Source organism: Aspergillus viridinutans, assembly GCF_018404265.1.
Source record: "Aspergillus viridinutans IFM 47045 DNA, scaffold_1, whole genome shotgun sequence".
Lineage (NCBI taxonomy): Eukaryota > Fungi > Ascomycota > Eurotiomycetes > Eurotiales > Aspergillaceae > Aspergillus > Aspergillus viridinutans.
In genome coordinates this window covers 5,065,091-5,079,996 of record NW_025091217.1, presented here as the reverse complement: position 1 = coordinate 5,079,996, position 14,906 = coordinate 5,065,091, and the positions used below count along the sequence as shown (strand labels likewise).

General features: G+C 50.5%; 6 protein-coding genes across 6 annotated transcripts; 1 reads left to right on the top strand and 5 right to left on the bottom strand.

Moving 5' to 3' along the window:
• Nucleotides 1-66: 66 nt before the first annotated feature.
• Nucleotides 67-1,653, bottom strand: Aspvir_001464 (allantoinase alX; the record flags this gene model as incomplete). Its single annotated transcript, XM_043266586.1, has 2 exons — nucleotides 67-1,092; nucleotides 1,153-1,653. The coding sequence occupies 2 exons, from the start codon at nucleotides 1,651-1,653 to the stop codon at nucleotides 67-69; spliced, it is 1,527 nt and encodes a 508-aa protein (XP_043122521.1).
• A 3,269-nt stretch (nucleotides 1,654-4,922) lies between these two features.
• Aspvir_001463 (uncharacterized protein) lies at nucleotides 4,923-6,252 on the bottom strand (the record flags this gene model as incomplete). Its single annotated transcript, XM_043266585.1, has 4 exons — nucleotides 4,923-5,293; nucleotides 5,368-5,943; nucleotides 6,010-6,125; nucleotides 6,185-6,252. 4 exons carry the CDS (start codon nucleotides 6,250-6,252, stop codon nucleotides 4,923-4,925), a joined length of 1,131 nt encoding a protein of 376 aa, XP_043122520.1.
• Nucleotides 6,253-6,881: 629 nt separating this feature from the next.
• On the bottom strand, nucleotides 6,882-7,382 carry Aspvir_001462 (mitochondrial 37S ribosomal protein uS14m; the record flags this gene model as incomplete). Its single annotated transcript, XM_043266584.1, has 3 exons — nucleotides 6,882-6,944; nucleotides 7,016-7,187; nucleotides 7,276-7,382. 3 exons carry the CDS (start codon nucleotides 7,380-7,382, stop codon nucleotides 6,882-6,884), a joined length of 342 nt encoding a protein of 113 aa, XP_043122519.1.
• A 1,498-nt stretch (nucleotides 7,383-8,880) lies between these two features.
• Nucleotides 8,881-9,462, top strand: Aspvir_001461 (DASH complex subunit SPC19; the record flags this gene model as incomplete). Its single annotated transcript, XM_043266583.1, has 2 exons — nucleotides 8,881-9,012; nucleotides 9,082-9,462. 2 exons carry the CDS (start codon nucleotides 8,881-8,883, stop codon nucleotides 9,460-9,462), a joined length of 513 nt encoding a protein of 170 aa, XP_043122518.1.
• Nucleotides 9,463-10,046: 584 nt separating this feature from the next.
• Nucleotides 10,047-12,629, bottom strand: Aspvir_001460 (tRNA methyltransferase RSM22; the record flags this gene model as incomplete). The annotated part of the gene is made up of 1 exon (XM_043266582.1): nucleotides 10,047-12,629. One exon carries the CDS (start codon nucleotides 12,627-12,629, stop codon nucleotides 10,047-10,049), a length of 2,583 nt encoding a protein of 860 aa, XP_043122517.1.
• A 282-nt stretch (nucleotides 12,630-12,911) lies between these two features.
• On the bottom strand, nucleotides 12,912-14,066 carry Aspvir_001459 (uncharacterized protein; the record flags this gene model as incomplete). The annotated part of the gene is made up of 4 exons (XM_043266581.1): nucleotides 12,912-13,292; nucleotides 13,351-13,656; nucleotides 13,755-13,940; nucleotides 14,001-14,066. The coding sequence occupies 4 exons, from the start codon at nucleotides 14,064-14,066 to the stop codon at nucleotides 12,912-12,914; spliced, it is 939 nt and encodes a 312-aa protein (XP_043122516.1).
• Nucleotides 14,067-14,906: the final 840 nt, after the last annotated feature.

Below are 14,906 nucleotides of genomic sequence, written 5' to 3'. Positions count from 1 at the left end.
TGTTCAGGCTGGCAGACTGTCAACAGTCTCGATCGAGGAAATGGGTATCAGGGGAAACGAAAAGAATCAAACCCGCTTCTCGAGAAGGAGGTGACCCGTCGGGATCTTTGCGACGAAACCATCGTCTCGGCTGAAGACCTTTTGACCTCGCACCCAGGTTTCGCGGACCATGCCTCGAAGGGTACGACCCTGGTAGGGGGAGCACTTGTTGCGGAATAGCATGGTGCTGGGCTCAACGACCCATTCGACGGCGTCGTCAAACACACAGATATCGGCGTCAAAGCCCGGAACGAGGTCGCCTTTTTGGTTCTCCAGGCCGACCTGCGCCGCGGTGTTGGCACAGCACAACCGCACAATATCCTGAAGGGCACGCTTGGTGTTGGCGTCATCCGGGGCGGAAGTCAGGTTCTTGCGACGGCTGAGCTCGGTCCACATAATAGGGAGTCCAAGACCGACGGACGAGATTCCACCCCAGGCGGAGAAGAAGCTGCCAGGGCTTTGGACCTCGCCATTGGCGGCATGATGGCCAGGAATATGGGATGGCAAGAGCTTCAGGTCCGGTGTGCAGGGAGAGTGGTCCGACACCACAGTCTTGATGACTCCGTCCTCCGCATGGCGTTCGAGTTCGGCCCAGAGGCTGTCCTGATTCAGTTTTGAGCGGATGGGAGGACAGCACTTATGACGTGTGTCACCATCGCGGATCTCCTCAGCGGCGAGGGACAGATAGTGGAAGCATGTTTCGGCTGTGATCTTGACTCCATCTGCGCGGGCTTTGCGCAAGAGAGGAATCACCTCCATGGCCGATAGGTGGACAATGTGCAGGGGGAGATTGGGAGCCAAGTGAGCCAGTGACAGGATCTCCTGCACGGCGCAAGTCTCGAAGACTGAGGGGCGGGAGGCAAGGAAGGTGGAATAAGCTTCCACAGGACCTGCTGGGGCCGCAGGGGGGTCGGAGGTACTGACCGCGTCTCCAACAGAGGCCGCGATAGGGGGTAACATCTCTGCGTGGAACATGAGGGTTGTGGGTTCATCGGCCAACTCCTTCATGGCCAACTTGATTTCCTCGGACGAGACAGCGGGGAACTCTTCCACCTGTCAAAGGATAAAGCGGTCAGCGTGCAGCGAAGAACGCAAGAGAGGCCAGATACATACACCACTATCGATAAGGAAACCCTTGAAACCGCGCACACCCTGCTGGACCAGGGCCTTGAGCTCGCCAGCATTGCCGGGGATGATACCGCCATAGAAGCCAACATCCACCCAGCACTTGCCCTCGGCGGCCTGGATCTTTTCCTTTAGGCCGGAGACGGTTGTGGTTGGAGGAATGGCATTCAATGGCATATCAATCACGGTGGTGACGCCACCAAAGGCGGCGGCCTGGGTTCCAGTGTAGAAGCCCTCCCACTCGGTCCGGCCAGGCTCATTGAGGTGGACATGTGCATCGACCAACCCAGGCAAGAGGACATGAGGGGAAAAGTCGGTATATGGAGTCCCCGCGGGGAAGTCAGATGCAGGGATGACCGAGTCAAAGACTGCAGTGATCTTGCCAGTGGTACGAGAGATAACAATGGTGGCCGATGTCAAACGGCCGGAGATAACGGCGCGCGAGGATGCCACCACGGAGATTGAAGGCATTTGAGGAGGAGCCTCCATGGTGAAGGGGTATGAAGAAAAGAGATATAGGGAGAAAGAATGACGAAACGACTGAGAAGGAGAGAAGAGGTACGGAGCAGCGAAAGAGAGAGAAACTCTGCCGTTTCCTCTAGGGAAGATTGGTGGGGGAGAGGAGAGAAATGGCTTGTTGATCGACTGCTGATAAGGGAGGATAAGAAGATAAAGAAAGTTCTGATAGTTGTTGATAAGGATAAGGAAATTGTTCTGGACCCGCCACTCGGCAGAAAATCGGGGGAAGTCGAGATGGGTAAACAGAGAAGGAACGCAAGGCCTATCTCAGAGATTTTCTATTATTATCATGGCCGACCCTGAAAGGACTCACCACTTATATAGCAGAAGACCCCGGGGATACAGTCGAGTAATCCAGAACGCCGTCCACGGGGTGCGTGGGCCATCCGCACAGCCAGAATGGAGATCGAGATCACGATCATTCAAAATACCCACTGATTCGGTTTGGATTACTCGATAGGAATTACGGAGTATGCTTCAACAAAGACTGGCTTCGGTTATTGCCTTGAACAAACAGGCTCGTGCCTATTCTCAGGCTCCTGTTCAGCAAATCTGACAGTCAAAATATAGTCTCTCAAGTACAATCACTCCTCCATACTACTCACAAGCCTGCCATACACACTGTATGGAGGACAGTGTGCATCGTCTGGATACCCTCATGCTTACCAGATCCGGTTATCGGAACGCAAGTCCACAGGCAAAGTGGCAAGCGATCCGTAAAATACCGGCTGTGTAAAATCTTCTTACTTCGTAACAATCGCCGCACTTCCGGGCCAATCACAACCCTTTCCACAAGGGGTGCCTGACGGGCGAGGCCATCTATCGGGCGTCTCCGCTGGTTCGATCGGGTATCTCCCTGCGGATTTATCAGCCCTCTTACTTGATCGAAACTCCTGAGCCGTTTCCTTTTACTCGATCAAAATGAGTTGACGAATGGAGTCACGATGGATGTGCTAGCCATTGCTTTCTATAATTGGGCGCTTAGGAAGATTGTCAACAGTCTCGAAAATTCTGTGCTTTCCCCCTCTTTTCGGCGTCCTCCGTAAAGTTTTGACTCAAGGCCTGGTCGTCCTTCGTCCTCAAGTCACATAGATTGAGGGAGTCAGTGTATCAACTTAGGTATAGTGCAGCATGTCCCGAGTACTATCGAGATCGTAGTATATTGTCATGCTTATTCGATCATTTTCGCCAATTGCATCAGGACTCGTCAAGGTGATATCAGCACGTTCGTTCAACAATTGTGTCAATCTGATTCAACATGAGGCAACTGTGACTGCTTCGGATCAACACGCCCCTCTAACTTTTTGCCGTGCTCCTTCCTCGTGGCCACGAAAGCGATCCCAAATTGCCATCTGACTTGACGGGGAAATCATGACCGCGTATAAGCGGATTCATCGGTGTTTCCACACTATAACCTTCAGCTGGCTAGTGTAAGGATAGTCGACGGTTTGTTAACCGGATGAGTCGCAGCCACCTCGAAGCGTCCTTTTGAGCCTTAGTATCTTCTTTTGTTTGGTACTTTTGCGGCTGCAGACAACCCTGGCAGTCAGCACCAGATCCAGAGGCTCGTGCTTCGGCGCTCAGCGCCTGAGGGCAGCAGCTGACCTGTGAATAGACAGTGTAACGTTAGCATAGCTCATCTTCAGGAATGGTCCCCTTAATACGAAATACCAGGGTAAGAGAGACATGTCAAGTTTAGCAGACGTCAATCCAGGTCGTTTTGATCGAAGTCGATCTCGGGAGACCAGTCTTTAATGGTGGCGACAATTTGTATCAAAAACGTGCAACTTCAGATTTCGCTTTCTCCATCTTATTTAGGACAAGGCATTCTCAGCAGGGACAGTTGAGCTGTTGAACTGACAGATACAGGTGCAGTGCTCGTGCCGCAGTGAGTCTTAGTCTGGTATGCTTTGAGATTGAAAACCGGTCTCCAGCCTACCTCAGAGAGATAGCGAACTGGCTGTATCGGCGCCGGCAGGGATGCGCCATCATTGTAACGATTCAGTTTTCAAATACATTACCAGAAGTCGGGAGTGCACAAAGCCAAAGGGACGTATCTTGTTGTACCAGGATGTATATATATGTCACATCCTAAGAGATGTCCGCAAAACATCCAGGATACTAATTTTACCATTCATGGATGATTTTCTCATATTGGCATTTGCCTCCTTCAAAAGAGAAGTATTCAAGTGAGCAAAGGTCATCTTATTAGTACCTAACTCACAGGTTGCATCACCTGTCACTTTCCATGTTTCTTGTGGATTTGCGGAGTGCTTACTGCGGCCCCTCATGAAAGAGCCAACTTTCCAATATCAACCCACTCACCCACATCAAATTGAGGAACAGCCTGATCACTTATCAGCCATTAAGAAACCAGAATCTCGCCAGACTTAATAAATACCAAAAAAAATGAACCCCCTCAGAATTGATTTGAACAAGCGATCCGCCGGACCGACCCGCTGGCAAGTGGGCCAAACAGGGGACTAGAAACAAGGAGTATGACAGGATTAGAATCATCGAACATAGTCCTAAACGTGCAGAGAAGGCAGACAATACATAGGTCAATTCATCTTGTTCATGAAGGCTGGAAGACGCCGCATCCAGTTCCTTCACTGAAGAAGGCAGATTCAGCGGGCATTTTCCGCTTGAGAGTGTCAGAGTCCTACATACATGCGCAATGCTAAACCATCGGATGTCGAGGCTATAATTGTAGAGGTAAGAAAGTAAATTATCAATGGGGTGTTCAAATTAGGTGCTTATCTTTTCATGGGGGTACCACGCTATGATGGATATTGGCATTGCAGTTTTGGACTGCTCGCATGCTCATTGCGTGCTTCCCGCAGAAATTGCGAGATTCCGTATTTGGAAATGCGTCTCGTCATTGGCAATGGCAGCTGTCTAAGTTCAAAATTGGCATCTTGTCAACGGAGATGTTTTGCTAAGACTGTATACTGAGAATGACTATCGAGATGGAGCCTGGTGGTTAAGACCTACTTCGGCTGGATGAATGGATGACAGCAATACTTGAATTATAGACGATGAGATCAAGAGACAAGAGAGAATCGTCTCAGACAAGCTTCCTATTTGAGATGAGGTACACGCACAAAACGCCGGGAGAAGGAGTTCTCTGATTTTGGATCATTAAGAGGACCAAGTACGGAATGCTCGTTGACAATGCATACTATTGAGACTACCTGAGCAAACCCTTCTGGTGCCTCAACAAATCGACTGCACCTCAACTAATCTCCATCCCCAGCAACGGTCGCCGAAGTGGCGCCGTCCAACTCCTTGAACTCGAGATGTGCTTCGCCGTCAGAAGGGTTCGCATACATCTTTGCCAGCCACTCAAGCATATCTTCCCAAGCGTTTGGCATGATGCATTCTGTATGCAGCGCCTCACCAGACGAGTAACAGTTGCAGCCGTGTTCTTGAAAGCCTGGCACGGGGAAGCCAACAGGTTTGTCGGAGAGCACATAAGCACGGCAGCGAGAGGAAACGAAAGAGATGAACGATGATGGCACGGACGGGCTCTCCTCGGCAAGGTCGATATGGGTGTGATGGAGAGGGTTGGACAATGTGATGGCGGATATGTAGGGTCTCCATGAGTCCCCTTATCATGAGATTGCGTCAGCAGGTTTCTACAACAGCATGGCATAGAGAAAGAAGGGTAAAGGCAAAGCTTACACTCAGTTGCGAGATACCGAATCGCCCCTAGGCCTCCCTCGGACAAGCCAATAATGTCTATCTTCACGTCCTCCCTAACGAGGCGACCGCGGGCCGAGAGTATCTCATCGAAAACGCAGGCAACATGCTCCTGCCAGTCCTGGTTCGAAGGAATCTTGTTTCGGCGGGTCATCGTCAACGGCGCATCGACAGCCGAAGACCGCGGAAGGGCGAGCCACGTTTGTTGAGTGACTGCTCGACTGGAGCCACAGTGCCAAATCAGCTGACCTGTATTCGCCAGAAGTAAAGCAGTGTCTGCATCCTTGAAACCTGCTCCGGATTTCTGTCCCAGGATTGCTCTCGCAAAAGCCACAGCTGAACCTGCGTTGATGCCTTCTGTGCCTACAGTACGATATGCCCAGATACCAAGGTCCTGAATGGGCTCCCCAAAGACAACGATGACGCGGGATGCGCGAGCTAGGTTCGCAGAGACCCAAATTGGAACATGAGGATCTTTAGGACCAGAAGAGAGAGGAAGCCGGATAGTAGTGAGTCCCAGACTGCGTAGACGCGAGGAGACGATAGTGCGAATGCATTCTAGTCATGTCAGTGGACCAAGTTGTCTTAACTCCTCAGACTGGAGAAGAGTTCCCAGAGTCTTACCATTCATTGACGCTCGTTGTAGATCGTTCCATCGGTCATTTCTGTTAATCTTGAACTGGAATTCTTGTTCGGGATTGGCAATCTTTCTGATCTGATCCTTTTCATTGATGAAGTACCTGCGACATCTGCATTAGACTTGACTGGCAAGATTCGAACCCATCTGACCGTCACTTACCCAAGTTTCTCCAGGTCAGCAGGGAAGACAGGGTCCTGAGGCAGATCCTGCGGACGGTAGACAAACATCCTCACGGATCTCGTTGCTTGCTTTCTCAGAACTTGAACGAGCCCTGCGGGATTGAAGCTTAAAAGATGCAGGAAGGAAACACGACCTTTGATAAGAAGTTCTATAAGGTGAACCCTAGAAGAAAAAGTAAAGAGGGAAGCTTTGAGAGTTTCTAGCTAAGAGAATGCAGAAACAGAACGAAAGCTATGGTGAGAGAGGTGGTGTAGTTGAGTTGAAGAGTGGCAGGTGAAGAGAGCTGCAACTATCCGCGAAGACGTAATAGTGAAAGATAGTCGTTTGCTTTGGCGTGAATATGACCTGATTTCCCTCTCCCTCAGCTACTCTGAATGTGTTGGACAGAGCACGAGGCACGGCTGTCTTGATTGCCTTCGAGGCAATTTACATACCACCAGACCAATTCACCTAGCCTCATCAGAAACCTCAAAGTGAGAGAAATATCATACCGGTATAGATTCACTCATCTACCACTATGGCCCTAACGACTCAAGTGTCCACTGACTGAAATCTCTCAATCAAGCATCGCATCTATTGTACATTTCTCGGAGAAGAAAGGAGGATAAAAACGCCTGCGTGCAAACCGGCCGTCCCAAAATTGCCAACATAATACAACCTGCAAAATAGAAGAACTCTACCAGCTCGCCTTCTTCACACCGGGGAGTTCACCATTAAGCGCTTGCTGACGGAATTGATACTGTCACGAACAGTTTGAATTAGCCAGCCCGCTCAGAACATTGACAATCACCAGACAAGGACGTCACTTACTCTCGCAATTCTGAAATCGCGTATCACACTCCTGGCAATTCCTCCTGCTACACATCTGTTCTTGATCTGCGTCGGCCGGGTGTAGGCGTGCATCTGAGAAAGCTGCAGCTGAGCCTGGGCACGGACACGCTGAGGGAGGGTAGTGTTGCGGATGATGTAGCGGAGAGCTTGACTATATAGTGTGAAGAAGCCGGGTTAACTCTGAATGTCTTTCGCAAGCTTCCTAGCCAGAGGCCACTGGGGGTCTAGGGTGGTCATACCGATCGGGCTCATATTGCTCGAAGACCTTGCGCTTCGTGTGATCGCGGATCACGCGGGCATTGATAAACCCGCTGAGATCCAACCTCTTCGACCTGAAGTGCGACATGGTGAATAGTGAGAGGTAGCTCTCTTCGCTGTCAAATGAAGGTCTTGGGAGCACTGGCGCAATGGGAAGCGGACCAAGCGGTTCAAACGGAGCGGCGGAGTTGGCAAAATGTGCCTTCCAGATCGGGATTAGTCCGGGATGGCCCAGATATCGGAATGACCGATATAATTAATCCTATTCCTCTCTATTATGCTCTATAAAATAGGATTATGCTCTCCTAGAATATGATTATGCTGCTTTATTGGACTTAATATGTTTTATTCTAATCGGATCCTACGAATCTGTCATGCGACAATCCCTTTGAGTACTCTAGTATTGATATGGCCTCTAGCCCAGGAAGTGATCGAAGCAGAAAATATAAGCCACCAATAGACAATCTCGCTTTTGATGATTGCATCAGTGACAGTTAGTTAGACTGTGTTGTTCCTGTCGCGCGGTTGAGAGCTAGACTGTACGCTCTCCCAGTCCTACGATGCCAGCGCCGTTCAAAAGAGCCGCGAGATAGTCCATGTGCGAAGCTCAGTTACTGAAGAGTACGTGCGACAGACGGAGATGAGATCGTGGAAGTAATTGTACACCTTTACTATTCGTCAGAATACCCCAATGCGGTAAATTCTATATGCTGGTACAGGTTGGCTGCACGCGAACTCAGAGCGAAGTGCAACAGTAATGCAGGAGTGATGCCACCATTGACCGTCCTCTTTCCTCCGCCATACTGGTATCATTGAAAATTTTGGAATGAAATCAGTGCTTGACGTTCTTAGCGTTAGGGTTGCGGGGATCGTTCTTGTACTCCTCGGCTAGAAACGTAAATGTCAGCCATTGTTGATTGAGGCGACGGGATTCAGAACGCTTGGTCGAGGCGCATCCACAGAGGGACCCGTCCATTCTAATCACGAGTACAAAAGGGAGGCTCACTGTTCATCAGAGCGTTGGCGAGAGAGTTGACGCCGTAGAGAATGACGACACCTGCAACAAAATCCTTGTTAGACTGGTCATTCCGGCTTTGGCTAAGATCGAGACCGCTTTTTTCCGATCCGATCTGCGAGCTCAACATATCCGCGATGAAATCAAGATGGCATACCGGCAGCGAAGAAAGGAGCCATAGGCTTGGCTGTGATTGAGCGGTTAGTTACATGATTCGATCGCCATCGCACGAGCGTAGTAGGGGTCTTATAACATACCCACAGGGGCAGGGAACTTCTTTCCGAGGAGAGACATTGCGACTTATTATGCAATTTGAAGCTGACTTCTGGTTGCGGAGGGTTCAGAGAGTTGGTAGAGCTTGAGAACGGTGCGATGAGGAGAAGCGGAAGCAACGAGGTTTGCCCGGAAGGCCGATATCCGGCCGCTTTTACGGAGTGGGCACTAAACCAGTGCCGCTTTTACTGACCCGCAGACAGACCCCTCCGCAGCAAATAAACAATGAGGAACAACATGCGAAAAGACAGGAGCATATCTACACCTCAGACAAAGACAATAGTAACAGGTGCCCAATATGGCTGCATCACTTCAAGCCTCGGTTGACTCACTTCAATCCTCATTACAAACCCTCGATTCGTCCATCTCTACTCTCGACTCCGCTATTAGCGACTTTCCCCGATTGTGCAAGGTCTTGCAGACGACGCGGGTAAGAGACATGACAGTACGGCAAGCCTATCATTTTCATTGATTTGCTGATTCTTCGATTGGATGCTAGCACTTTGAGCTCCTTCCCGAACCTACTCTGCGCGAAGCACAGCAGTCACTCTTGGATGAAATCACACCGAGTATCGCGCATCTATTATCGTTAGCATCAAACCATGTCGAAAAGCTCTCCCGTCGCGAACAGGCCCTTAAAGCTAAATGCGAGCTCCAGGAGGGCCGACTTCACTCCAACGACAGCCGTCAATCTTCGAGTCGCGGTCTGGGCGCAATGCGCGATCGACAGAGTCAAGACGCTGGTAGCGCTATCGCAAAAGCGGCGGAATACAGACGACTCGTCCAGAAGAAGGAACGACTGAAGTACACGGTTGAGCGACTGGAGCTGCAGAGTCAACAACGTGAACGTCAATTGAGAAAAAGTATGGCCTTTCAGTAGCTCAAAGGGGATCTACCCTCGATCCGAATAAGACTTTGTCGCGAACACTACATCTACGGAATATATTGCCAGGTCGAAAACAGACAGTGAAGCCACCGGCTATCTGCGACTATGCGATAAAACCTATGGGGAAACGAGTCCGCCCCTATGTTCCAAGGAACAGAGCGTCTGGCGGGCCCCCGATCAAGGCAGCATGCCTTTCGATCACCACCGAACGGGCTTCGCGAGAAATAGCCTCGTGCAAACGACAACAAGCGCCTAGGCCGACTTGAGTTGATTACGTTTGGCAATCGACCAAAACTGCTGCTTCTAGCTGCCCTGGGAAAGGCCACCGTCCATAATAACATGACGAGTGTATGAATGTGCACCCGGAAGGATTGCATGTGATTAAGAATAGCAGTTCTGAGTGAAGAGCTTTATTGTAACTGCGCTCTATGCAGTGATGTTCTATTGTACACGCGAATGCAACACAAGTATTCCGATCCCGACTGTTCAAAGTTGTAGTATACCCATGAACCATGATAAGCCGCAAACCTATTCCGTTATTCCCCCCAAAATGTACATTGTTGGTTGATTCATGCAGTTTAGTCAAGATCATTGTCCGTCAGCTTGACAGTAGATTGCTTCTTCGAGGCCTGTCTGATCTTCTTCTTGTCCTGATGCTTCTTCCAACTGGGAATCGTTTGACCCTTCTTTCTCACAGGGGTTGCGAATACATCCCAGTTTTCGGACGAGGTAGTTTCCAAAGCACCGTCTTCGGATCCACCTAGAGCGGCTTTCGAAGCAGCTCGCTTCGCCAAACGTTCTTTCTTGCCCTCACCATGCTTTTCACCGATTCTCAAGCTCCGCGGAACGCGGGTCTTCGCACCAAGAGCCCACAGATCTCCCCAGCGGGCTTTGCGAGCATCCTTGTAAGCTTGCTTACTGTAGGAACGAGGAACGGTCCAGCGTTCGATCTTTCCTGCTGGTGTACAAAAATCAAAGATGACGTGTCCACGGCGTTTCATTGGAGTGTACACGGCGCGAGGGAGAGACAACGCATGGAAGTCTTGGCCGTTTTGAGTATCCGAAGGCTCGCTGGTCAGAACGTCACCTGAGACATCGGTGTCTTCCGACTCCATATCGTGAAGGTGCTCATATCCGGCAAAGGCCGCTTCAGCGGCTTCAGGACCTTGGACGATGTTCATCTCCTTGCGTAGATCCACACCACGTTGAACCGCTATGTAACTGAATTTGACATCCTCATGGTTCCGATCCTTGGCGCCTAGGATTCGTTGAAGGAAAGCGGGTCTAATATATCTCTGCTCAAAATGGCAGAAGTCTCTGCGACCCTTGGCATGGCCAGCAACAGTATACATGGGACATTTCGCGTGATTTGTGCAAGGAGCAATAATCATGCCTTCCTCTTTGTCAATGTGCTGGTTCTCGTTAGAAGACTCGGTAAGTTCTTCGTATTGTGTAGAGCCGGGACTTGAAATGTAGCGTTTCAGCAACATCTCACGAGCGCCGGCTATCGCTTCGAATCCCTTCTGGTGGCCCTTTTCAAGAAGAATCAAAACTCCACCGTTAGGATTCAGAAGAGTCCAAAGATTTTCGACATGTTCTTTCCGCATATACTCTTCCTCCAGACCAAGCAGAGTATGTGGCGCTATGATGACATCGTATTGTTTGCGCGGGGGCGGAGGCCGCTCGTCTTCGAGAGTTGGTTTCTCACGAATATGAACATAGTCGGGCAAGCGTGGCAGGAAAGTTGTGTTGTCCAGCATTACACTCGCGCGATTGCGGAGCGCTTCTGAGGCTGTGACTACTGTCGATCTACCCAATGGGATAGGATCTGTTTCGGGATGATCTGGAACCATAGCCTCCCATTCTGCACGAAGGACGTCTCTCCAAGCCAGAATTCCGGCACCACCAGCGCCGGCGTCCAGAACATTGGGACCACCCTCCTGTGCAATCAGCCGACGTATCCAGTCTGTGCCCAATCGCTTCCGAACCTCGACGAGTACGCTCAAAGCAGATGCGTACATGCCGGGGTATAAAGCTGCCATGTACACGTTTCCCTCCATCTGACTCATGTGGCGCTGAGAAGACTCGAGGGGAATCGGAAGCTGGGGTACCTGTGCGCGCGGAGGGGGAGTTGTGGTGGAGTGAGGTAGCAACCGGCCGCCAAAAGTCCGATGAGCGACGTCGGCGATATGCCTGTTCGAGAATTCGGAGAGGATGACGGAAATCGGGCCAGTTACGGTGTCTTTCGGCAAGAATACAGTGCTTGGGTCCGTAGAGAACTTTCCCTCTCTCGTCAAGGGATGCAAGCGAGGGGTCGCGTCTGGAACCGCTTCGTCTTCGAATTGTTCCAGCATCAGTTCCCCACCAAGCTGCTCTGCCACTTCTCTCGTGCGACGCATAGCGGCCGATTCTTCCACAGGAGGACCGACTTCCATATCATAGACGAGCGGAGGCCCATCATCTTGCGACTCGACCCTCGCAAACTCGACTTCTTTCCAGCCTCCCTGGCCATCCTCTTGAAACAAGCGATGGGGATCTCTATCCTCCTCGGCCAAGTCAGCTTCCAACTCCGATTGTGGCTCTTCCACCTTGATTATCGGTTCGCCGTATAGCCGTGTATACAATCGCAGTTCGGTTTCGTTCAAATAGCCTGCTGGAAGGTACTCGCCGAATACTTGCCTCGCAGTTCGTACTCGTGATTCCAAAGCTTGTTCGTCTCGATGACCGATCGTCTGGCTGAACACATGGTCGAGTTCGGGGCCTTCAAGATTCAAAACTCCTTGATACTCTTCCAACAGTCCCAAATCATCCATAAGCTCCGCAAGCTCCAGCTCGGTTTCATTGATCTTATCGACCAGAGCGTAAATTGTGTCTTTTCGGTCCGCATAAGGATGAGTATCTGAGGGCGTATTGCTCGAAACTTGTCGGCGCCCGATCTGCCATCGCTCGGTACTGTTGCCGGAAGTACTTCTGAATAATATCGTATGTGAGGTATGGGATGGCGCCCTGCGAGACAAAGTGCTTTTCACGCGTTGAGCGATGCAATTTGCAGCTCCGCAGCGGAGCTGCTGCGATGCTGTCCGCGGCGAATTGTAGACTGTGCGCACAAGATCATGCGAACATGATCGATGTGCCCTCAATGTTGGCGACCTTGACAGCATCCTAACACCTTCTCCCAAGCGCACCGAACCAAAATTCTGGTGAGCAATGAGTGAGGGCAGAAATTGTAACGCCACTCGCGGAGCTTTACATGGGAAAACTTTCGCCAAGACGCAGTAGTGTTCCTGTCGGAATTCCACAGCTCTCATTGGTTGTTTAGAATTTCTACGATTACATAATATATTTATCTGAAAACAATTTGTCCAAACAGCCGCGAAGCCAACCAGGTATTCTTCGTTCAAAAATTGTTATTGTATTCGGCTTTGGAAGGGTGACTGTGGATATCATGAATCACTGTCTGTGTCCTCAGTGCCCATTAGCACTTTCAGGGATGTCAACCATTTCATCACTTCGTGCTCCAGAGCCATGAGTTTGGCCATGACCGCCATCAGACTAGGATCCTGGCTCTCAACACGGATCTTCTCCTTTACTTTTACCTCTTCTCCTTTCCAAACGAAAATATCGCCCATCTCGTCATGAGGGCGATGCCGTGGCCCGAATAATCGGTCTCGAATGTTGAACCCGGTAAGCGAGATATCGGTAGCAAAGGCTGTCGGCGCATGAGAAGGCGTAGTAGTCTCAAGGGTTCTCAGATAGAGCACAAGAGCCGAATCCGCAATAGAGAGGTGGAACGAGAGATCTGGCGGCAGTGGAGGGTCGAAAACCTTGTAGTCCATTAGCACGGAAATCACTACCAGGCACCCGTAACGTTGAGTGACTCACATTATCCTCCGCGCTGGTTTCCCACCACTTGCCTTGCACATTATCGTTCTCCCCTTTCAGCACGTGCCGCGCCTCCATAATAGTTTCATGCAAAAGATGCAGTTGACCGAAAATGAAACTGGCATCCAGTGGGTCACCGGTCCATGTGCTTACATCTACGACATCGAGGCTCTGATTGACGAGATCTCGCACGGACGACAATTGTTTAAGGACGAGCTCTGGAGCGCCAGGAGCATTGGATACGCATAGACGGGTAGTAGGTGTGCCACGGGCAGATGCAAGAGAGCTAAGGCGCAGTTGTATGTCCTATCACGTCGCTGTCACATTAGCAGCCACATCGCAAGTAGTACTTGGCAGCAGAAAGCATGTTTGACAATGCGAGGAAGGATGGCGCAGAAGCATACCCCCTTCACCACTTTGGTTCCAACTCTGGTCACGAAGCCTTTGACACTCTCCGACCGGAGAGAGGACAGCACCAGCGTCGAGCCGGGCTCTTTTGGAGCCAGTAATGCAGCACACTCACGAAGGCCTTCCCTCAATGCCACTAGAGAGTCCTGTAGAGACCGAAGCAGCCATTCTAATTCCCGTGCCTGGACCAATGTTGAGAGATAAGTAATAATCTACGCACAATGGAACATTGGGATACGTACCAAAGCACTGTCCGCTTCCCGTTCCAACGAATCTGGAGGCAAAGGTGGGTATGCCCAAGTTGCCATCACGAATATTCACAAGTAACCCAACATCAAGATGTGCTTGATCTAGTACCCAGGCTGCAGTGGACAGTAGCACCTATTGGGCTGAGGTAGGAAGGGCACAGGCAGGTCCACAGTGGGGAGTTGGACTGGCCAGGCAGAAAATTTTCGAAAGACTAGATCCGATTCCAGTCAAGTAAAGGTCATAATCTCATCGTCTCATAGGCTCAGAGCTGGAGCCAGTTTGCAACCCGATCGACCACCATGGATGGTGCAACGTCAGAGCCACTGGGCCGAGGGGAGGAGAAATGGAGAGAAAATGGAGACAGTCGCAGTTGAGAGTGAGTTGGACGACGTCATGGATGTGATGTGCACTAGGCTCTGTTGGGTCTAGTGCTGGGCATTAAGGTAGCGGCTATCCGGAAAAGGCTAGTGGGGTTGGGTACAATGATGACGTCGAGATCATCACTTGGTGCTCTTGGCTCTTCTGTCCAGCGGAAAAAGCAAGAATCAGTGGATGGTATCATGCTGGTCGTGCCACACAACGAGCAATTAACTTTCAATGACATGGAGAGTCATGATGCATCCTCATTATTATATCACTACCCCCAATAATTCTACCCTTTCCCGCAGGGGTACCCGGGATCACCGGATCATTGATATAATTGCCGACGCCCATGTTGCATTCTCTGCGGCATACGTTCGAAATCTTCTTAACGACTCTATCCTGACTGTCTACATAACGTCCTCGGACCTTTTGTGTTAAGTTCTTAATTTTTACCCAGTATTTCCCCCAACTACTTCCAGCCGAAATAATACGTCCTTCACACCGGCACGAACCCTACGCCGAGTTAGAGATAGTAA